General features: G+C 34.2%; 1 protein-coding gene across 1 annotated transcript in view; it reads right to left on the reverse strand.

Moving 5' to 3' along the window:
• LOC148947134 (isoleucine--tRNA ligase, mitochondrial-like) overlaps positions 1–25,292 on the reverse strand; it is an 83,469-nt gene that overhangs the window by 44,270 nt on the left and 13,907 nt on the right. The window contains exons 3-8 of the mRNA XM_089097277.1: positions 22,001–22,131; positions 20,583–20,737; positions 16,786–16,900; positions 13,825–14,126; positions 8,526–8,630; positions 7,609–7,726 (exon numbers count right to left, since the gene is read on the reverse strand). Coding sequence (XP_088953403.1) covers positions 7,609–7,726; positions 8,526–8,630; positions 13,825–14,126; positions 16,786–16,900; positions 20,583–20,737; positions 22,001–22,120 — 915 coding nt within the window. The 5' untranslated portion in view covers positions 22,121–22,131. The remainder of the gene's footprint in view (positions 1–7,608; positions 7,727–8,525; positions 8,631–13,824; positions 14,127–16,785; positions 16,901–20,582; positions 20,738–22,000; positions 22,132–25,292) is intronic.

Consider the following 25,292-nt stretch of genomic DNA (forward strand, 5'->3'; position numbering starts at 1 on the left):
TGGGCTTCCAGCAATTAATATAATTATAAATCAAATATTCAGTTTAATTTATCAGCCTTTTAAAGTTTTTCAAGACGAATATTGTTTCGCTACAAACAACAGTTTGGATGCCGTCCCCGTTTATATCTGTGAATATGAACCGAAAGCCTATGCCGTCACAGGCATCTCACAGAAAACGAGATACTTTTCATACGCGATCTCTTCATGCTCTTACAGACTCGAAAATAAAAATAAAATTATAGTGAAATAAATTCTTGGGATATTAAACAGTTCACGAACTAAGATCAGTATCTGTCATATGTGCAACTTGATGGATTATATGCTTTCCAAGACTGTTCAAGATGCATATAGTTTTCAGTAAAGCGCCAATGACACAATTATAGACTTTTGACGCAGTTAAGTCTAGAACTACAAGGTTTTAGACTTTTACAGTGAGAGAAGGAGGTGATATCCAAACTCTTATTTGTAGTGATTTTTGTTCGTTTCAAGCTTGATTTGCATATTCAATTTAAGTTTCACCCGTTTTAAGATTTATTTATTCATTTACATTAATATCTATATTATTTTTTTTTGTATTGATTGTTTATTAAATTTCTGTTCGTTTTAATTTTCATTTATACTTCAATAGAAAAATTTTTGTTTTCGTTTTAAGCTTGATTTTCATATTCAATCTAAGCATTACTCGCTTTAAGATCTATTTATTCATTTATATTATTACTTGTTGTATGTTTTTTGCTATGATTTTTAATTTAAGTTCTGTTCGTTTTGGGTTTCATCTATTCTTTAATAGTAATTTCTGGTTGTTTTGAGTTTGAATTTTAACAGGTATTTGTATCTACTGAGCTTAAGTTTAAAATGGCCTTTACTTTTCTTTGAAAACTTATTTTTCGGAAAGTTTTTTTTTAATTAATTTTTGATAGTTTTTGATTGCAAAAAGTTCCAAATTTTTAGAAAATTCCTTATTTCAAAATCAAATTAAAAAAAATCTAATGTTCATCAAAGTATCAAAACTGGTATCAAAGTAACAATATCAAAGGGAAAAAATGGGTTTGTGTCAACCTCGGAGTTTTTATTATCTGATGTTTGAACTATTTTTAACAAAATGGCTATCTCAAAATTTTTATCGGATGGGTTTGGGGAAAAATGGCGTGGGGGGGGGGGCTGATTAACCTTCGGTCTCTTTTGACTCTTTAAAAGAAAATTTCTATTTTCAATCAAATGAGGCCTCTCTGAAGTTTATACGAGCATCCCTTCTATAAGAACCATATATATCCCCAGAGTATAACTTACAACGCCTGTCCCTGGGCCCTGGGGGGTTGTGTCGACCCCGGAGTTTTAATATCTGACTGTTGAACTATTTTTAACAAAATGATCACCTCAAACTTTTATTGGATGGGTTTATCCATCCGATAAACCCAAAGGCGTGGAGAACGGGAGGAGTTAGTTGACCTCTGATCTTTTTTCACTCTGAGAAAATGAACTACAACTTTTAATTTCCATCCAAATGAACCCTCTCTGAAGTTTATACGAGCATCCAATTCACAAGAACCACATACGGCCCCAGGACATGTCTTACTGTCGACACCGGAGTCTTTGTTATCCGACCTTTGAATTATTTTGAAAAAATTGCTCTCTTAAAGGTCTTATCGGATGGGTTTGAGGAAAATAGGGCGTGGATAGGCGGGTTAGCTGCCCTCCGATCTCTTTTGACTCTTCAAAAGTGAAAGAGAACTTTCAATTTCCAATCATATGAGCCCTCTCCAAAGTTTATACGAGCATACCTTCCATAAGAACCATATATGCCCCAAGAGCAATACTTACAACGCCTGCCCCGGGCCCTGGGGGGGGGAGGGGTTGTGTCGACACAGGAGTTTTTCTTATCCAACCTTTGAACTATTCTTAACGAAATGGACATACGTAAAGGAGTTTTTGTTATATGATCTTTGAACTATTTTTAACAAAATGACTACCTCAAATTTTTATCAGATGTATTTGGGGAAAAAGGGTTTGGGGGGGCTAGTTTTCCTCCTATCATTTTTGAATCTTAAAAAGAGCACTAGAACTCTCAGTTTCCAATCGAATGAGCCCCCTTTAAAGTTTATACAACAACCTCTTCTATATGAAGTGCCTCTGGGAAAAAATAAATGGAGTGTGGGGGAGGCTAGCTGCCCTCCAATCACTTTTGTCTATTAAAAACTGAATTACAACTTTCATTTTCCAATCAAATGAACCCTCTATGAAGTTTATACGAGCATCCCTTCCATAACAGCCCTATATGCCCCTAAAGCATAACATACAACACCTACCCCCGGGTCCTGAGGGGCTGTGTCGACACCGGAGTTTTTTGTTATCTGAACTTTAAACTATTTTTCATAAAATGTCTATCTCAAATTTTTCATCTGATACATTTAGGGCATGGAGGGGGGGGGGGGCTAGTTGCCCTCCAATCTCTTTTGACTCTTAAAAAGTGAACAAGAACTTTCAATTTCCAATCAAATGAGCCCTCTCCGAAGTTTATACGAGTATCCCTTCCATAAGAACTATATATGCCCCTAGAGCACTACTCATAACGCCTGCCTCCGGGCCCTGAGGGGTTGCGTCACACACACACACACAAGTGTGTGTGTGTGTGTGTGTGTGGGGAGGGGTGGGGCTAGTTGCCCTCGAATATCTTTTGACTCTTACAAATTCAACTAGAACTTTCAATTTACAATCAAATGAGCCGTCTCTGAAGTTTATACGAGCATCCCTTTCATAAGAATAAAATATACGCCCCCAGGACAACAATTACAATGCCTATCCCCCCCGGCCCTGGGGGGAGTTTTTTTTTAATCTAATTTTTGAACAATTTCCAAAAAACTGGCTATCTCAAAATTTATAGCGGATGGGTTCGGGGAAAAAAGGGCGTAGGGGGGGGGGGCTAGTTGCCCTTAACTCTCTTGACTCTTAAAAAGTGAACTAGAACTTTCAATTTCCAATCAAATGAGCTCTCTATGAAGTTTATACGAGCATCCCTTTCATAAGAACCATACATGCTCTTAGGGCATAACTTAGAACGCCGTCCCCTGAGCCCTGGGGGGTTGTATTGACACCGAACCTTTCTTATCCGACCTTGAACTATTTTAACAAAATGTCTATCTCAAAATTTTCATCAGATGGGGTTGGAAAAAGAAGGCGTGGGGGCTAGCTAACCTTGGATCTCTTTTGACTATTAAAAAGTGAGCTCGAACTTTCAATTTCCAATCAAATGAGCCCTCTCTGAAGTTTATACGAGCACCCCTTTCATAAGAACTATATATGCCCCAGGGCATAACTTACAACGCCTGCTCCCGGGCCCTTGGGTTGTGACGACACCTGAGTTTTTGTTATCTGACTTTTGAACAATCTTTAACTTAATGGCTATCTCAAATATTTTTATTGGATGCATTTGGGGTAAAAGGGGCGTGGGGAGGTTCTAGTTGCCCTCCAATGTCTTTTTACTCTAGAAAATTGAACTAGAACTTTCAATTTCCAATCAAACGAGCCCTCTGTGGAGCTTTTATGAGCATCACTTCAATAAGAACCATATATTCCCCCAGGGCATAACTTACAGCGCCTGCCCTCGGGCCCTGGGGGGGGGGGCTGTGTCGACCCCGGAGTTTTTGTTATATGGTTTTTTAACTATTTTTTTAAAAAAAAAGCTATTTCTCAGTTCTTATCGGAGCGATTTGAGGAAACAAGGGCGTGGAGAGGGGGGGCTAGGTATCCTCAAATCTCTTTTGACTCTTAAAAAGTGAACTAGAACTCTCAGTTTCCAGTCAAATGATCCATATTTGAAGTTAATACGAGCATCCCTTCCATAAGACCCATATATGTCACCAGGGTATAACTACAACGCCTGCCCCCAGGCCCTGGGGGGTTGTGTCGACACCGGAATTTTCGTCATATGATCTTTGAACTATTTTTAACAACATAGCTATGCCAAAATTTTAATCGGATGCATTTGGGAAAAAAGGGTTTTATTGGGGGGAGGGGGAGTTGGCTACCCTCCGATATCTTTTGACACTTAAAAATTGAACTAGAACTTTCAATTTTCAACCAAATGAGCCCTCTCTGAAGTTTATACGAGTATTCCTTCCATAAGAACCATATATGCCCCCAGGGCATAACTTATAACCCTTGCCCTGAAGACTGTAGGGGGAGTGTGCTGCTCAAACATATAATTTCCAGAATTTTCAACTACGTTGAGCAAAATGGCTATATTAAAATTTTGATTGGATGTTTGGGGAAATGGTGGGCGTGGAAGGGATGTTAGGTGCCTTTTCAATTATTTTCGCCTATAAAAAGGGAACTAGCCATTTAAATTTCCAATCGAACGAGCCCTTTCTGAAGTTTCTACGACAACACTTTCTGTCAAAACTTATATACCCCCAGGGCAGAACTTACGGCCCTTCCCCTGAGGGCTGTGGGGGGGGGGGGGGGTTGTTATCCTCAAAGACCTAATCTCCAGAATTTTCAACTACGTTGAACAAAACGACTATCTCAAAATTTTGATTGGCTGTATTTGGGGAAAAGGTGGGCGTGAGAGGGGGTTAGCCACCGTCCAATCACTTTTGACTATAAAAAAGGGCACTAGCCCTTTGAACTTCCAATCGAATGAGCCCTTTTTGAAGTTTCTACAACAAAGCTTTCTATAAAAACATTATATTCCACCAGGACATATAAGGCGTATGGCCTTTACTATAGGCAACGCTATAGCGTTGCCTCTGATAAATAAGACCTTTTCTGAACTTTGAGTAATAAACTTCTGCATTGAAAATCTTTGAAATTCGCAAATTTAGATAACGAATTTTGATTAGATGTATTTAGACAGATTGCAGCTAAAAAGAGCATGGGAGGGGGGCTGCTTGCACTCTAAACTTTTCAACATTCCTTCAACATGCCTGAAAGTTTACTTAATACCTTTAGCCGTTCTTGACATATAGCAGATAAGTCTTCTTGTAAAACTGGATGCATATAGTGTCTTTTGATGTAGTTGAAGATGTCCCTAAACACTTCCCGAACGATGGGACGGCTGAAACCAACAGTCATTTTTTAGATACTGCTCGTATTTACTTACCACAACCAACAAAGGAAAAAGGTTCTTTTATTGTGTTTGACATTCTTCTCAACATTTCTTTAAAGTTTGACCTAAATACTCCAAGCCTTTTCGGGTATCCAGGATCAAACATACCCTCTTTTCTTGATGAAAAATCTTATATTTTAACAATATGCAACTTGCATAACTTACAATCCTGTAACAGGGGCTGGGGGTTGTGAACCATAGAGGTATAGTTATTTAAACTCACATAGTATACAACATAGTACACAGTTTTATATAACATAGGATAGTTATGTAAAATAGTATTTAAGGCCTGTTTTAAATAAAATTCCTATCTCAAAATTTTTATTTGATGCATTTGGGGAAGAATGGCAGTTGAGAGGGGTGGCTAGTTGCCTTCCAATTACTTTTGAATTTTAAAAAGCGAACGAGGACTTCCAATTTTCAATCGAATGAGCCTCCTCTAAAGTTTATATTACTATCCCTTCCATAAGAACCTTACATTTTAACAAGGGACAACTTGCATAGCTTACAACCCTTTCCCCAGGGGCTGTGGAAGGGGTTTTTAAAAAAAGAAGAAATTGCTTTTCGAGCTTTTGATTATATTGAACAAAATGAGCAATATGTCAAAGTTTTATTGGATGCATTTGGGGAAAAAGAGTGTGGAAAGACTGGTAGGCACTCCAATCACTTTTGCCTCTTAAAAAGGAGCTAGAACTTTCAAATTGCAATCAAATGAACCCCCTTTAAAGCTATGCGACCGCCCCTTCCACATAAAATTCGTCTGGAAAAAATTGCAGTAAATAAAACATTGAAGCTTTATGGCTCTTTAGTACAGGCAGGGTAATAGCGTTGCATCTGAAACAATTCTGTTCCATGTACTTACTACGTTGTTTTTACTTTTTATTTATTGCTTTTGTGCGTGTTTTTGGAGTAATGAAAACTTAGACAAGGAGCTGGGAAGAAATTTAATTTTGCATCGTCGGTAAATTCTAATTACCGCAGCTTGAATCTTATTTTTTCACCAATGGAGAGTTTTATGGCAGTCAATTAGGGAAACCTAAAACAAAGGGATTATATGGCAACCATGCCATAAATTCTTCCTTAAGACACCATCAGCCACTTCACAAGCTATTTTCCTAAAATTATTCCATCCACCTTCAACATTGTCAATATTTAAACTTTCGAGTTTAGTGTTTAACTGTTCCTGGAAAGTATCTATCAAATTTCTATCTTGGAGTCTATCAGCGTCGATAAATAAACAGAGTTTATTTAAATGATCTTGAGAGGCATTTATATCACGACTTTAAAAAACATACAATTCCAACAAGGTTGAACGTGTGGAGATTCTAACTTGTATTTTACCCCTTAACATTGCCTCATATTTGTAGAATATTGAAAAACCGAGTACATGGGTTCAGTTGCACGAGGGTTCAGTTGCACGGAGGTTTAATTGCACGGGGGCTTAGTCGCACGGGGGTTGAGTCACACGCGGGGCTCAGTTTCATTGGGGGTTCAGTTACACGAGAGGTCAGTCAAATGAGATTGAGTTGCACTGGGGTTCAGTTGCCCAGGGGTTCAGTTACACGAGGGTTCAGTTGCACCGTGGTTCAGTTGCACGAGGTTTCAGTTGTACCTGGATTCAGTTACGCGGGGGTTCAGTTGCATGGGGGCTCAGTTGCTTAGGGTTCAATTACACGGGGGTTCACTTACAATGGAACCATAATAACGTTTAATAGTATTAAACGTTTGACTATTCTTCAGGTATTACTTTTATCGTTTGAATGAATTGCAACACCACTTCATTTTTTGTAACTTACAGTTTAAGAGTTATTTTTTAATCGTTAAAGCTTAAAAAATTTCCGTAAAAGGCGTCATACTATTTCCTTTTTCGATATTCGCTTGCAATTACAAATATTAAATGGAAAATAATTAAAGAACATAAACGCACATTATTCACTGAAATACGAACCAAATGAATCGCCTAGCAAAGTTCTGAAAAAAAAGGAATTGTGAAGTGTACACCAAATGTATCCAAACAAAAACAGAAATATAATTCCTATGAAAACGAGAATGCAAATTAATTTATCCATACAAAAGCAAATTAAGCTACAATGCGAAATTTGCAAATGAAACTAATAATTTGCTTGCAAACTTGCGATAACAACTTCAAATATCAGACCCCTTTAAACTAATAACATTAGCACCAAATTAAGACGTTGAACGAACTCATATAACACTTAGAGCAATTCTTAATTTGAATGTAAAACAATTTTAATATTAAAAGCGGTAGAATACGTGATTAACAAGCATGAAGGGATTAAAGTACAAAGGAAATCAAGATAAAAATATTTTCGCCCTCTAGACCCATCTTAGGTCTATAGATACCTGAATACCCCCAACAAAGTTAAATTCCATCTGGCTGGATCTCCTGTCTGAAATTTTAAGTCACTAAGAAGACCGAAAATAAAAAGATTAAAAAAAAATCTTTTTCCCTGTAGTTAAACGATAAACGTAGTGATACTTACGTTGCTCGTAAATTCAGCAAGGATAAACAACATATATCTATCAATCAAATGAAGATCAGACACTGGAATTGACAATAGATGTGACTTGTCAGTATCATTCAATGAACCAAGCAAGAACCTGAAATATATAGTTATTAAGTCGATTAGAATTATTTATTAATTAGTATATAGTTATTATATATATTATTCTTAGTAAATATATAATCATTAGATACATAGTTATAATAGTTATTAATTTATTGCGGCTGAATGCCTTTCCAACTCGACTCTAAGATCCTTCTCTTCAAAGACCCAAAGCCCACCAAATACCTACAGATCCTGAAATCTAAAATATATTGAAAAAAATGTGAGGCTTTCCAGTAAAAGTTTTGTCACTTTTGAACTCTACAAAAGGTTTTGAACTGGACCTATCGTTTCCCATGCCTTCTCCTGCAGTAATTTTTTTGGGTTGCGTTTCAAAGCGTTTTAATAGTACATTTTCCGTTCAAAATTAAATAAAACTTTCAAATCTAAAATAAATTTAATAATTATAATACAAGCATATTTTTTATATAGATTCAAATGACTAAATTTAATATAAAGTTAATTAAATCTAACAAAAATTTAAAAACAAATTAAACTTGCAAGCTAAATATCAATATTAAAAAACCTCACAAGGCCTGGGCAAATCTTGAGGCTGGGACCCAGGGAATAAAATAAACATAATTTTTGTGTACATTCAATTAAATACAGCATAAATGTAATACAAACTTCATTAAATTTTATATTTAGACATTAAATGTAATATTTAAACAAAAAATAAACTTGGGACCGAATCTCTACATTTCAAAAACCTTACAAGGCCTTTCCAGCCTTGGATACTGGACCCTCCCCCACCCATCTAAATCATCATCTCAACGAACCTGGAATGAACTTACCTGAAGGTTTTGCGAATAATTTGCACTTCTTCTGATGAACTAGTAAAGATGGAATCACTGGCTCTTATGGGGTCAGCAAGATTCCTATGCCCCAAACACCACCACCTAAAAAATTGAATTAAAACATAAAATAAAACGTTATTATGCAATAAATTCATTAATGTAGTAATTTTCATCACTGTTATAAAATATTAATCTACGTTATAGGTAATTTCGAAGACCACACTGCCTTCCCATTACGATAAATAACAGTTCGAATAGGGATAAATTCTTTCATTAGACAGTGAAATAAACAATAAAAAAAATATACTGGATATTTCGATCACATGTACAGTGATCATCATCAGCAGACATGCATTCTTCTGATGACGGCAGAAATAATTTCTGATGACGATCACTGTACATGTGATCAAAATATCCAGTACTTTTTTTGATTGTTTTTTTTCACTGTTTAATAAAAGGATTTATCCCTATTCGAACTGTTATTTATCGTAATCTATGTTATTATTATACAATGCTAATTCAAGTTATTATAATAAAACAATAATATTGCAGAAAATATTATAAACTACTATAATGAACGGGTATCAGAAATTATAAAGCAATATAGTTTCATTATTAATTGTCATTATTGTAAATAGCAACAACGTTTATATTGTTCTAATCATTATAAAATAAAACACTTTTACAGAAAAGAATATCAAAAGGTTTCAGAACAGGTATTAATGATGGACTGAATAGTAGCCTAAGGTTTTGTCTTGGGCTACAACCATCAATCAACAAATGCAACAATCAATTCACAGAATTTGTGAAAATAAACTCCGGATTATTTTCTTTTTTTCTATCCTGTGAGATTAAAGATTCTATATTCAACACTCATAGAGTTAATTTGAAAGTTCCACGTGGACCTTCTTTAGAAACTCTGTTTTTCCCTTTATTTATCTTTTTCTTTATTCGTTTCTATTTATTCATTGCTCTATTTTTTCTATACATATAATATTTAGCGATGGTTCTATGAAGCTTAAACCTCTGGTTAGATATTTGGCCAATTTTTGGGATGACACTAAGTTTCAGTGAACATACCAACTGTACACCTTCAAAGCTTGCAAGGAATATAAATATTTTAAGACAAGTATTTCATTTTTTTTCACTAGTTCTTGTCCTAGCTTTTTTTTCTAGACGTGTTTTTCATTTAAATTCTTTGCATATTTTTTATAATTTTAGGGGTTATTCCAATCTATTCCCTCGGGAATTTTTTTCTTGAGAATGAATATTCTCAAAAAAATAAATTTCTGAGCGAATAAGGGCTATGCTTGGTAATCATTCATATGCATAGGGCAGATAGGTACAATATCTGACGTTGGAGGAAAAATAAAGAGTCAAAATCATTACTTAAGCTTAAAAATATTAAAGTCAAATCAACCCTATATTGTTCCCCGTCCATGCTTTGTGTCACACGCGGGAACTCTTTGACCAGGGCGATTCACAATATAAAAGTGTTGGTTTTCTATAATAGCTATTATTGGAACCAATCATTTTCCTGTTCAAGCACGAAACTTCATAGGTACGTACTTTATTAGACAATTTCGTTGGAGTGAATTAGTCTCCATCATGAGCGCCGCCAGGGGATTTCTCAGGAGGGATGGGGTTCTACTATTAACTCTATTTTTACCCGGATTTAAATGTGAATATTTTTAAATAATGTCTTCTCCTTTCCCAGGGAGACCATTGCCCCTATAAGCTCTCTTTCTTCCGGCCTCCATGGTCTTTCTATACCTGGTCGTGAGTCAAGCTGATTTGATTGTGGAGGTAGTCCCCGGGGCAGCAAGATAAAAACATTATCTCCACGTTCATGACTCTTGGCTGTATTCTGTTCTGACGGGTGTACCGCTAAAAAACATAAAATGACAAAAACAAGTGGGTAAAACACAACCATAAAATATGGCAACCTAGGACAGGAGAAGGATAAAGTGAAAATGAGGCTACCATGGTGCGGAAAAATTCACAACACTATATTGAAAAACATTAGTATAAGTTTAAGATGACTTAGTCAACAATGATAAATGATATGTTCTATTATTTTTTCTTTAAAAGGGAGCGGTAATTTGATTTTTGAAATATTCTTTAGTTTAAAATTATTCCCTTTAAAAGGGATTTGAAATCGCATATCAAATCTAGCTCTTCCATAACTCAGCACCGCTAGCTCGGACTTTAAGGGTCTAGTGCCGTATCTTTTTCCTTTTTTACCTTTACCTTCTTACATAACTGACTCCGGGAAGTCAATGCGTTCACAAAAGAAGCCAAAGAAGAAGCAAGTGGGCAAGAGAGGTCGATTAAGAAAATGTAAATCCTAAAAATTATACACTGGAAACTGAAAATTATACAGTCAAAGAAGTAGCTGCAAGTCTTTAAGTTGGCTAAGGTTTAATATATTTAAAAAATACGAAAAGAGTCTCGGTTTCTAAGAGACTCTAAAGTAGCCTAGGACGATGAAGGAAAGTACCAAGAATTCTTTTAGCTTGTATTTGACATTATCTGGAGAAATTTAAGATGAATAAGAAGTGCTTAGGTATATAATAGAATCATATCTTAGGTATGATTCTATTAATGAGTGGTAAAGAAATTTATTGAGAAAAAGAAGAATATATTTGTGTTTGATTTATATAGCCTAAATTGTAGGATAATTTTATACGCAGATGACTAGAGCGACTATGGAAAGATAGAAACTTTTCAGAATAGTCCCCAAACACCTACATGTCTGAACCCTTCTGATGCTCACTCCAGAAATATCTAACTCCCCAATTACAATTTTAACAATTGATTGCTTAGATCTCCCAAAAATCATAAACTTTATGTTAGACAAATTTGGGACAAAAAAAGAGGACACCACTGGATAACTGAATCCGTTTCAGACATTAAATTTTCAATTACCATAGGGCAGGGGGATATTCAACAGATACCTCTTTATCATCCGGGAAAAACGACTGCTAGGTTTTTATTGTGCGAAAAGCAATTCGGAGGATCTTTTATAAAAATATAAAAGAAAATAATGGCTTTGATACAGAGTTCTGCGGCAAACCTATATCACAAGAGAATCAGGTTGAGACAGATAGTCTTCCATCTGAATTCCTCGATTTTCCAAATAGGATTTATTAAATCCAGCACTTTTCCAAAAATTCCGAAACTAAAGAATGTTTTAGAATATCGAACACTTTTTTTATATATCAAATATAAACGTGATACAAAACTAACATTTTTCAAAGAACCAGTAATTCTGAGCATAAGGTTTGAACTGCTCGTTCAGTAGAATGACGAACTGAATCCAAATTGGCTTTTGGTTGAAAATAAAAAAAAAACAAGTTTTTCAACTGAAAGTAAGGAGCAACATCAAAATCTTAAAACAAACAGAAAATATTAAGTATATGATTGGGTTCACCCCCTAGTCAATACTTCGTTCTTTAAGCCAAAGATATTTTAGTACTTTCATAAGATCAATTTATTCTAATTAACGGCCTTTTTGATTAAGGGGTCATTTTTAAAGAATTGGAACAAAATTCGAACTTTAGCTTAAAGAGGAAGGTATTGACCAGGGGACGAACCCCCTAATAAACATATTAAAAATATATGAATATAGAAGTTTGTTACGTAAGTTAATTCGTAAGTTAGGTATATTTATTACTAATAAAAACGTTCGTAAATAAAATTAAACAAGTTTCGAGAAAGCCATTTAATCAAATAAAAGTAAAATTAATATGCAAATTCTGTTTTAATTATTCATGTACGGTGAGCCAAAATCAAAACCTGCATTAATTCAAAAACATTCAAAAATTATATAAAAAAACAAGTTTTTTTTAACTGAAAGTAAGGAACGACGTTAAAACTTAAAACGAACAGAAATTATTCCGTATATGAAAGGGGCTGTCCCCTCCTCAACGCCTCGCTCTTTACGCTAAAGTTTTTTATTGTTTAAAAAAAATAAGCTGTGAGAAAGTCAAACTAATAGCCATTAAAAGTTACAATAAAAATTGTATAGTGTTAGAATAAGGGGAAAACACTTTTATAAGTGACAAAAAATATTGCACCACAATTAAGTGCTGATAACCGTTTATGCCACAAAACAACCATTTTGGCACAACTAGAACCGAAATAGTATCGAGGGGAAATATTGAGATTGCCAGTGAGAGCAGAATAATCAAAGATCTATTTAAATAGCTTCCTGCTTTTATAGGACACAGTGCCACTTGATGGCCCACTAGTCCTTAAACATTTATGCAGTGGCAGTGCTATTATAGATGGTATATGCCTTCACCCGCTAAACCCGTTAGTGGTACACATTTTTTCAATGGTTAATAAATCATTTTTTAATTAAAGCCAGGTAAATTTATTTCTAAGGTATCTTCATTAGTTTTGCAACTTCAGGGAAAATATAAAGACAGAAACAAATTAATCGGAAAAAGTAACATAGCTGAAGGTATAAAAAAAAGTTGTGTTAAGCACTGTAATTTTTAATACATTAAAGCTTAAGCGTAAAGTTTATGGCTCGAGGGGAACAGTAGCCACCTTCACATTTTGAACAAAATATTGAACTGATGACGAATTGAAATCAAACTATTAAAAATAAATTCAGTTGCTTTCCAAGTTAACGTAAAAAGTGGGTATAAACCCTACATCCCCCTCCCACATTTTGAAAAACACTTTTTCTTTGGCATTTTCATTGAAAAGAAAAAGAAAATAAAAATAAATAAAAGATAAAATAGTAAAAATGAAAAAAAAATATATAATTTGAAGTATACCTTTTTTTGCATCTTTATTTAATGAGGTAAAAATCCTTACTCCCCCACCTGTATTTTCGTGGACTGGTACCCTTGATATTACTTCTAATATGCTATAAATAGCTTTTGACATATTCCAAATAATTTCAGAAAATTTTTGACATTTCAGCCTAATCTAGGATATCTAGATTTCATTTTACCGTCTAATTGGCTATGTAGTAGAATTATTTTAGAGATACGTTCAATCTATTACCCATAGGCGCCATTAAGGGGGGAGAGCCTAATTTCCTCTATTCCCCCCCCCTCACCCAAGATTTTGAAAAATGATATTTTTTTTGCTTTTTACTCATAAAAAAATTCTCTTGGCCCCTAAAATTTGGTAAACAACTTTTTTCTTTCTTCATTTAAATACTAAGAAAAACCATACTCCCAACCCTTCCAACATTTTCCTAAATCGGAATCCCTGTTGGTACTTCTAAGAAATTGAGTGTGACACGAAACTGTGAAAATTTGAAGCAAAGGTCTACCTTAGAACATCGATGCCATGAGCAGACTTAGGATCATTCTTTTTTCCCTGCAAGATTTCTTCTGGATCAATGACGTTCCCTAGAGATTTGGACATTTTTCGTCCGTCTTCATCTAGTACAAAACCATGTGCCAAAACTGAACGATATGGAGCCACGTCTCTGAGAGCAATCGAAGTCAAAAGAGATGACTGAAACCATCCTCTGCATTGATCCAAACCCTCTACATACAAATCAGCTTGCTTATCTCTTCCAAGAACATTCAACCACGATAGGCCACTGTCTAACCAGATATCCATGATTTCCTATAATTATAGCTGATAAATTTTAACAGTTGAGGACAATATTACAATACCATTGAAGCCCAAATCTAGCTATATTTATCTACCTATACAATCCATCACTCCCAGTCAATCACGAGTCTTGGGCTCTGAAAACACTTTCAAGACGTTATACAACCGGATTACTGAGGCCTGAAACTAAGCAAGAATTTGTTATTTTACACGTAGCCTAGTGAGTAGGCTTAAATAAAATGTATACATGGTTTTGGTAACCATGTTTTGTCTCACAACTGAGGGATTAAGTTTAAACTTTCAGGACTTAAATTATTCCTTGTCTATTATTATGTATTAAACATTCGATTTATTTATCATTAGTTCTTTCCAGTTATCTTGATTATTATACATGATTTACTTTTTATTTTCATCTATGTTTCGAAAAATTAAAGCACACTGTTTAAAATATATATAGTTTTCAACAAAATACAAATGACATATCAGGTTTTAGAACTTTTACGATTAGAGGAGGGGAACGGGGTAGTAGCCAAACTCCTGTTTGTAGTAATTTTTGTTCGTTTTAAGTTTGATCTGAATATTCAATTTAATTTTTGCTTGTTCTAGGATGGATTTATTCATTTATATCAGTATCTGTTATCTTTAAATTTGATATGATTATTTATTTTAATATCTGTTCGTTTTAGGTTTCAGTTATTTTCTTATAGTAATTTCAGGTCGTTTTGAATTCGAATTGTTATAGGACTTTAGTTTTGCCCGTCTTAAGTTTCATGTGGCTCTTCACTTTTCTAAGAAAAACTTCTTTTTTGCACTTTTTTTAAATTAATCTTTTATGTAAAATCCCCCTTAGGTCTTTTTTTGGACAGAGAAGAGCGTGTAATCAAGCTTTTTAGTTTTTGTTGATATTGTGTCGGCATTTGCAAAGAAATACTTTCCTAATCAGCACATGTTAAAAACAGAATGTTTACAGTAAGTTTTTTCTTTAGGGTAGATTAATTTAAAAGAAAAATTCCGAAAAGAAAGTTTTTCAAGGAAAAGCAAAGGCCGTATTAAACTTAAGACCAGCAGAAATAAAAACCTACTATAATTCAAACTCAAAACGACCAGAAATTACTATCAAAGAATAAATTAAACCCGAAACGAACAGAAATTAAAACGACAATCATAGAAAACAAAAATACACCAGGTACTAATATAAATGAATAAATAAATCTTAAAATGAAAAATCTCAAATTGAATATTTCAAATCAAGCTTAAAATGAAGAAAAATATTTTTCTATTAAAAAATAAATTAAACCCAAAATGACCAGGAATTAAATAAACTATTATAGCAAACAAACATTCAACAGGTACTAATATAGATGAACATATAAATCTTAAAATGGTTAAAACTTAAATTGAATATACAAATCAGGCTGAAAACGAACAAAAATCACTACAAACAAGAGTTTGGCTACTGACCCCTTCCTTAACTTTAAAAGTCTAAGCTTTTTAGTTTTAGTTGATATTGTGTTGACATTTGCAAAGAACTATATTCCTGAATTGGCCACGTTAAAGAGAGAATGTTTACAGTAATTTTTTCTAGGGTAGGAACGGAGTCTTCAATACACCCTTAGCTTGGCAGATATTGCTTTCATTAGTAAAAATGAGTGTCTTCACCAAAGATGACTACAAATTCTTAGTACCAAACCCGGTTAAAACCCGCTTTGTGAGTATTCCAGTTTTTATTTCGTCATAAAGCTGACTTTCATGGAATCTATATAATTATTACTTTTTAAAATGTAGTTGAAATTTGCTAAGGGAGCCTACAGAAACTAAGCTAGGGAAGTCTATCAGGATTCGACAAAGGGGATTCACTGCTTCTTGGGAGAGGGAACATACCATAAAGTAGTTCGGGAACTGTACCAGAGCTTGGTCTGGGGCTCCAATTAGAGGGAAGGGGTGCAGGGTATTTTGAAAATTTTCTTTTTGGCAACTTCACTACAAAATAAAAAACACTAATGCCCTCCTAGATTTCGAAGAAAAACACTCTTTGTATGTTCATTTAAAAAAAATCGTGGGAAAATTCTCACCCATCACTCCTCTATATTTTCGTGAATTAGTGTCGTCTTAATTTGGGTCGATGAACCTATCTAAATTTTGTTCAAGGAATTGATAAAAACTTTTCTCAAGGAATAAGTAGAAATGTGGTTGAGGATCTGCCGGAATCTAATTAAGGAATATATCAGAATTCCAGCCATGATTATCGTTTCAAAATATTGACTGTTTCAAAACAAACCAATTCTTTGATAGATTACCACTATCCTGGCAGTTACGACAACATATGGGGTTGGTCTTTAATCTTTGACAAAGAATTTTCACCGTCAAGTGGGCTTTTTACCAGTGAGCCAAAAATAAATTTATAATTGAGCTTTCAAGAAATCTACTTTGGAGAAGTAGGTTTTCTTGACCCAATTACGCAGCCACCCTAACCCATCACAGTTAACTATTAAATTAAATAGAATGCGTACATTCACCTAAGTACAAGGATTCAAAATAGGTGTCTAAATGTAAAGTTGAAACAGTACATTTCTTACATATTAAAGCAGGACTATCTATCTTAGTCATATGATTATGATATCACATGCAATTAAATAGCAATTAAATGCACAAAGTATAAAATTTCACCTACTGTTTTCTTTTCATACAATTCAGGTTCATTGTCAACCAAGTCACTGACACTACAATTCCACCAACTGTCAGGTCCTTTTTCATCAATTAACTGACAAGCTCTCTCCACTATCTCCCTAAAACACAATCTTACTTAGCAAAACTTAACTCTCAAACACAAATTCAAAAGTGGTAATCATATGGTTACCGTGTTTTGGTAATTAGTAGTTTATCAGTGGATAATCATGGCACAACGTCATATGCAGATGTACGAAGACGCATAGCTTTAGTCGACTCTACTTATAAATTTTAATTCTTATGCCTCCATTAATTTCTTAATTATTTCGCATTTTCGCAAATAGTTATTTCAAAGTGAACAGTAATATTTCATCTTCTTTTAATATTCATGTAATTTAACAACAGGAACTTTTTTTTACATTTAATTGTAATTGAATTGCACAAACCTTGCAACTATTTAAATTCAATATAATTCAGTAAATAATTACACTGGAGTTCATGCGCAGGCGCGAAAAATCTTATAGTTATCGTTAACTCTACTCTTAATTTGTGCTTCCTATGCCTTCAAAAATTTCTGGATTACTTCCAAAACTTTATAAACTATTACTTCGCCAAGATTATAAATATTTTATCTTATTATTGTAATCATGAAATTTATTTAGCAACATTTAATAAATAATATAGGGGATGATAAAGGAGCTCAGTCATTCAGCCAGCTCATATGCTTTCTTAAAAATATCAGAAAAGATTTGTCCACAAAACGATTGTTTACCATGACCAGATAACGTAAAGTCCAAACAGTACAAGATCCTTGAAACTTTGAATATATTGAAATAAAGTAAGGTTTGTATCAAATTACAGGGCAGTCATTATCATTTCAAATGTTAACGCCACATTATTATCCACAGTATAATAATTTTTGTACAGTAAATGTAAATGTTTCAAAACAGTAAATGTTTTGCCACAGTATTATCAGACGCAAGGGCCAGAATAACTAGTTTTGAGCTCCGACAGCGCTTCTTTTTTTGCACAGCAAGAATATAAATAATGATATTCATTATACATTTAATTCTAATTCTAAATGTTATACAATTATAAATGATTTTATCAACTAGTTATTCAACATGTTACCATTTTACCATTTACCAATTGGTAAATTTTACCATTTACCAAAATGTTACCAATACTAGTATGTTACCATACTAGTCGGTTGCGTTGTTACATAAGTGCTGCGTAATTAAATAGATTCTTTCTCCTGAATCGTTCAAGTTTTTCAAAAAATTAGATGTCATTATTGGTTGGATGTTTTCTACTCACTCCGAAATGTTTGTTTGACTTATAAAACGTAACAGGAATGCACATAAATAAATTTTTGATTAGTTTTTTAATTTTTTTTTGTAAACACCCCCCCCCCCTTCCTCCCCACACCCCGAATAAAAATTCTTGATACGGCACTATGCGCAAGTGATAAACTAAACATGGCAAAAACTTTAAATCCAAGCTTCTTTTATCGTTTTTTTTCTTCTTTTTTCAAAGGAAAAGATTTCTTCTTTTTTCGCTTATTAATACAAGTCCAAAAATTTTGGCTTCACATTCGCAAGTCTTTATTAGCTGCAAAAAAAAAGAGAAAAAATACAAAAAAGATTGAAAGATTAAACCAGATAGCCTAATTGCATAACTAGATGAAAAAAAACCTATATCAAAAAGAAAAACGAAAGACACTCACATCTGATAAAATGAGAAATCTTGCTTTTATATAGAATCGACAACTTTAGTTTATCTGATATAGATTTCTTTTGGTTTTTCTTTTTTCATATTCCCTTTGTGTTTATTTTTCTCATCTGTTTGTGTTTTTTCTCAATATTCAGCGTCTTAACTAAAAGTATTGCCCATTATCACATGTTCATTTCATTTTAATTAGAATTAGAATGGCATGTGGTCAAAGAAGTTACTAAAATAACACCTCCTGATCGCGTTTCAAGAGGTTGCTTGTCTTGAGATCGTCAGCTTAGAAATGACGATGTAGATGTAGAAGACGACGTCAGCGTAGAGATGTAGAGATATGATAGAATTTCAAGGGCAGAGTTCTAAGGGCTAAGGTGTTTGAACCCCCCTCCCCACCCCCCAGACTCGTAAAAACCTAACAAAAATGAATATAAACAATTTTTGATGCGTTTTAAGTTTCAATGCTTAAAACATTTCAATAATACCTCCTGAGGTTTCTCCAGATCAAAGTATAAACACATACAACAAGTACTGACAAAACCTATCTTCTCCAAACAAAAAAAATGACCCTTTGTCCGCGTCTCTGGAGACAATTCCATACCTATGCGAACCTGGCGCCTAAATTTTTCAAGTTCCGTAGGTGATTATACTTGTTCCGTAAAAGCTGTATTAAATTTAATTTATTGGCTCGGAATGATTTAGTAGTACAACATTTCCCCTCTAGAGGCGCTGAGGTACGCGGGGTCACTTTTTGAGAGTTTTGTCAGTACTTGTTCAGTATGTGTTTATACTTTGCTCTAGATGCAGAATTTGAGGCTCTCCGATAACTATAGATTTTACTCTAGGAGCTTTTAGGTGAAAAGAAAAGCCCACTGCAAACATATATTTTGCTGTGGAAAAAATTCAAAAATCAGTTTGGTAGTTTTGACAAGAGTAGCTAAAGATGCAGCTTAGTATTTTTGTACTTTTAGTAATTTTTTTCTTCCTGATTATTTTAGGACTTGCCGAATTATTATTTTTCATCCCGGCTCCTCTCCTCTTAGCGGCAGGAACGGCTTTAAATTCCAAAACTAACAAACATATTTACATACCACCAACACACAAGAGCAAACCAATTTAAAATCCTATATCAAATTTTACAACCAATTTACACCAATTACCGTTACCGCCGTTCCAATTACCATTAAGTACCAATTACTATTACATCTGCACAGCTGTTTTTAGGGTGCAGTTCCGTCATACATCAACCCTTCCACAAATTTAATGAAATACTTTTTATTCACACCAAAATCTCCCTGCTTACCTAAAATTCCCTTCCTCCCAATTTACTCAAAAATACTCTAAATTCACCCAAACGAAAAATCTTGTCGTGTAATCATTTTATACAAAACCACACTTAACAAGTACCCCCAAAACTGCTGGTTGCGTCCACTGAGAGCTAGTTGCGTCCAATTATATTTTATTAATTGCCTTTTTCATCTTTTTTTTTCAACTCCTTAAATAAAACTACAAATAACCCACTTATGCCACTCCTACCCTCACCCTTTACAAGACGAGCTCTACCGAAAACCAACTGATCATCGTTCCGGCTGTAAGCGGAGTAAGATAGTAATATATTAGCTATCTCATGTGGGTCACAGCTTTCATAACTTCCTAATGTTGGGCAAGTAGACCACCATCCGTATCAAACTTCTTTGCATTTTGTTTTTACATTTTCAAGCACATAATTCAATTATTTTTACTCATTCCTTTCGACTTGCAAAAAAACTAAATAAAAAAACTAAATAAACTGAAAACTTTTCTCTTTTCAAATTAGAATCATTTTTCGTTTCTTTTTTTGCAATTTTAATTCTAAAACATAGTAAGGACCTGATTCTTAGTTTTAATTCATAATTCTTTCTTTAATTCAAAGTTGTTTTTTCTTTGTGCCAGCCTGTTCTGGAAGGTGTCTTTAAATATTTTATATAAATTTTTTAAGGGGCTGTCTTCTACACAAGATACAAAAATCCTTAATCTTCTACGATACATCTGAATCTAAGAAAAACCTACTTATTGATCTAAAAAAAAAAACATTACTTATTGACCAGTGGCTTCCCATCTTTATAAAGCACAGGTATAGGGACGCCCCAAGACCTTTGTCTTGATATGCACCATGGAGGTCGTTTGGAAATTTCCCAGCGCAGGTCATGACCTAGTGATTTCGGTTTTAAATCCACTTCGTCCAGTGTTTTCTGAAATATATAAGAAAATTTATTGTTAGAAAAACTGTTAGAAAGAAGCTACTAGGAAAAAGGAGTTAGAAAAACGTCGTTGAAAAATTAAAATCAAGGGGCTTTGGAAAGTGTTCCCTCAAAACGCTATTAGAAAAGTTGTGAAAGAAGTTCTTAGAAAGTTAAAAAGTTGTTGGAAAAAGAAAAAATGTTGATAGAACAATTCCAATTAAAGAGCTTTTGACACCTATCTTTAATTTTTCTTTTTTTCTAAATTTAATTCAAAGGCATTCCAATTGCAGCTTTCAAGCCACTTCAATAGAGCTAGTCTAAAAACACTCAGTAATTTTGCTAAAAAGCCATCATCAAAGGAAAACCTCTGCTATTCTCCATGCTAAGAGAAATTTTTTTAATATGCTTGAAAATTTATTTAAAATCCTCATAAGCAATAAGTAGAACAATAGGGAATTCGTTTATATAAGACAGTGGAACACAACTTTAAATGAATATTTCGACCCTATATCCAAGGGCCGTCCTCAGCAAAACAAATTGGTCCTGGTTGACCTTCCTTGAAATAATTATGCAAGGGCTGTTTTGAATATATTTATTTTTTAACGATTGAATTTTAATGTGAGTTCTTTTATATTATTTTTCTTCATTTGCTTTGCTGAGGACAGCCCTTGGATAAAGGGCCGAAATATTCATTTAAAGTTGCGTTCCACTGTCTTATATAAAAAAATTTCCCCATTGTTCTACTTGTTGTTTATGATGGAAAGGCAGCGTGGTCTTCGTCGCTATTTGAAATCCTCTATTGTCACGTCGATGTTTAAGGCACAGGCGTATGAATTTTCTTCTTGATTCAAGCTGTATTTTCAATAGCCATCATAATAAAGAAAAGTGCTCAAATATTTCTCTTCTTCTAAAAACTCGAAGAAAAAAACCTCAAGAATAAAAAAAGAGAAAAAAAAACAGAGAAATTTCTTTTAATGTTACTTGATAATTTCTGGCGGATGTACTTAAAAGTTCATTATACTGAAAACCAAATTTATTGGAAAGTTTCAGTTGTACTGAAACCAAGTTACTTTATTCATGAAAAACTTCTCGAGATGAATTCGTGGCTTAAAATTTCACATCCATTTTTAAAATCCGAATGATTACTGCCAATTCTCGCAGGAGGTTCCAATTTCCCTTAAACCTTTCCTTAAGACCTCCTCCCATCCCATTTGGGGATGACCTGCTATCTAAGCAGTTTAAACACATAACATAGAGATACGCCATCCATACCAGGGCATTGGAGCGTATCTTCTCTACGTCAATGAACCATTGCAATGAAGCGCGATAGATAACTGGTAACTTTGTTCGCCAGTCGTATGGATAGCTGTGAACAAATTTTTCTATTTTCATAAGGCTGTCACCTAGAACAAGAAAAAGCGTATATAATAAAAAATAAAGGAAAATCCAGACTTAAAAAGAATGTACAAGAAGGCAAGATTTATCACTAACTTGCCCAATTGACAACATCTTGAAAAAATGTTTTCCCACAATGTAAAAATTATGAACAGTACTTTTCTCAGGCAGTGTAGTGTCCCCACCTTCTATATTATATTTTGATTCCCAGAATGCAAGAGAGAAAAAGAACATGAGATAAGGTCAAAATTTTTCTTTTCATTCTTCTCTTTTTTTCAGCCATATTAATAATCCCGTTATTGTGAATTCCACTCTTATTATATTATTCATGTTTCTACCATTAAATGTTCAAGTGCATTATGAAATTTACATTGTTTGTATTACTTTGGTAATACAAAGTCAAGCAAAAGATTACACAAAGGAGGCTGAATTTGAACCAGAAAAACTTGGCACCCACTGATAATTTTTTTTTGGTTTACGAAAACAGAAGTTAAGTTTTAGTGCGGATAAGCGTAACCTTCTAGAGCGCATGGCATGTTGCATTTGTTCATTGTATATTCTTGTAAATTAATCCGGTAGAATCAGACAAATGACTAAAAAATATGTTGTGAATCAAGAACAATCAAAAAGTGAATCACGCTACCTGAACGCTTCCTTAAATGCTTCCATTTCAAAATTCAGATGCTTATAAATTTACACAGGCACTTTTTTCACAAAAATAATTTGTGCATTCTAAATATACAACATTTTTTGGGGGTGCCAAATAAAATGTTCAAGGTTTTTCCATTACCCCTGAAAAATTTATTCTTTTTATAACAACTCGATTCAACCCATTTTTGGGAGTATCTAACGCGTGAAAGATAACCTTCGTCTAATAGCTACGGATACAAAACCTAGTCTGTGAAACACCTTTTCAAAAAAAAAACAATATAAACTTTCGAGCATGGTTGTCACTACATTTTACCGAGAATATTCTTTTAATCATTCTGAGTTCTGAAGAAGAGCTTCGAGATCAATTGCCCAAAGCTGAATTCCACTGTGCCAGAAATATCAAGAGGAAAGCAGCAACCAGTGTCAGGAAGCACCACCTACAACGGTTCGGCAAAAATGTCTACGTCATCAAAGTCTTTGAGCCGAACCACATAGCTCCTGGAAGAGTCTTCTAGGATGGTAAAAGAAGAACTGGAGGTATTTGGCAAAAGAAGACATTAGACCCATAGGAGGGTTCCAAAAGTTTGGCCATAGATGGTCAGCCCCATGGCTCGTCTTTGCCGAGTAGCGGGTACGAGATCGTAAATTGACAAGAGTTCTTTGAAATCCTTGATGATTGGCAAGGTAGAATCATCCCTAATTCCTGTCACAAGTAAGGACAGCAGATCAATATAAAAAAAAATATTTTCGTTCATGGATAAGAAAATTAGATAACTGAAGAAAAGACAAACCTATGGCGACCAATGGATAAATAGAGTTGATTTTGCGAGAGCTGGTGATTTTTCTTCCCTTTTATACAAATGAGTATTTCCAAGGGTATTGAATTTTATTCTTCTAGACTTCAATTTAAAAGAACAAGTTTTTTTAATGAAGTAAAGAAAAAAATTTGAACTGAAAATTAAAGTAAATACACATAAAAAGTCCTTCCAATTATGACACAATCTGAAAATACTTTCAATCTCCCTCCAATGGCTCTGGTACTAAAGCATTCATCCTGAAATATTGGTACAATAAGTCAAAATAGCATAGAGGGCGGAGGTCAAGGGAAGAGGGGGCAACTCAGATACAAGATAATTCTTGTTTGTTTTAAGTTTTAATGTCACTCTTTACTTATGCTTGATGAACAAAATTGTCTTTTTATTGAATTTCTGTTTGTTTCTGGCAGGATTAGCGCAAACATAAGGAAGGCTACTACCTCCAAATTCGTAATGTTTAGATTAAAGTTTCTTTTTTATAACGATGCTTCGAAAAAGAAAATTTATTTGGTATATTTTCCTTCCAAAATAAAATTACATTCTCCTAGATAAAGTGTTGTTTCCATCCATAATAAAAGGACATAATAAATCCTTTTATTGTGGGTTATCCCTAAACAAAGGGAATTCCATAATACAAAGTATTATAACACACACCGATATGACCACAGAGACTGGGAGGTCATATAAATTTGTTTGCAATAGTTTGCGAAATTTTTGCTCGATAACAGACAGAATGCCGGAAATTTGAACTTTGCTGTGGTGTGACCTCTTTTGTTAGATAAAAACGACACCTTTTCTTAAATTTTCGCTCGAATGAGCCATATTTCAATAATCTAGTACTACTGGTTAGATACAACCTTCCCTGGACAAAACGCGTCCAGGCCATCTTTCTGTGACCATCTTTCCGTGGTCAATTCCGTGGTCAAATTTGCTTGCAATAGTTTGCGAAATTTTTGCTCGATAACAGACAGAATGCCCGAAATTTGAACTTTGCTGTGGTGTGACCTCTTTTGTTAGATAAATACGGCACTTTTTATTAAATTTTCCCTCGAATGAGCCATATTTCAATAATCTAGTACTACTGGTTAGATACAACCTTCCCTGGATAAAACGTGCGTGCGTGACCATCTTCTCTGGAAAAGATAATTCGTATTTTGTAAACAACAGATTTAAGGGTCTCATACACAATGAATTATGTTCGAGAATTATCATCTAGATTGCACCCCTCTCTGTAGATCACACCAAGCAAATTTTCGTATTCTAATAACTCTTTGCAATTAAATTTAAAATTAATGAATCTTGTATATTTGGGATCAGTACAAACAGTAGTTTAACACCTCGCATTTTAGGGTATTCGTTTCTCTTGACAAGGGTTACTCTTTAATTACAGTTTGTTGGGGGGGGGGGGAAGGGGGAGAGGGTGTCATCATTTTCGCTGTTTTCAAGGTGAGTTCTTTAGAATAAGCATTTATTAAAGGAGATGGGCCCTCAACATGACCACATACCCTCCAGCGCAGGTATATTTATGAATATAATTTTATTTTACACTTAATGGGCCTGCAATAAGCTAGCTGCACTAGCCGAGTGGTTAGCGCACTGGAATTGAAATCGTGTGTCCGTAAGGGCAGGAGTTCGAGTCCTGGTGTCACTGACTGTTTGACTTGGAACGGGGTCAGTGATGTGACTCTGTAAGTTCAGCCAGA

The sequence above is a fragment of the Artemia sp. Qi Xiang Cuo genome, chromosome 11, assembly GCF_049724085.1.
Source record: "Artemia sp. Qi Xiang Cuo chromosome 11, ASM4972408v1, whole genome shotgun sequence".
Taxonomy (NCBI): domain Eukaryota; kingdom Metazoa; phylum Arthropoda; class Branchiopoda; order Anostraca; family Artemiidae; genus Artemia; species Artemia sp. Qi Xiang Cuo.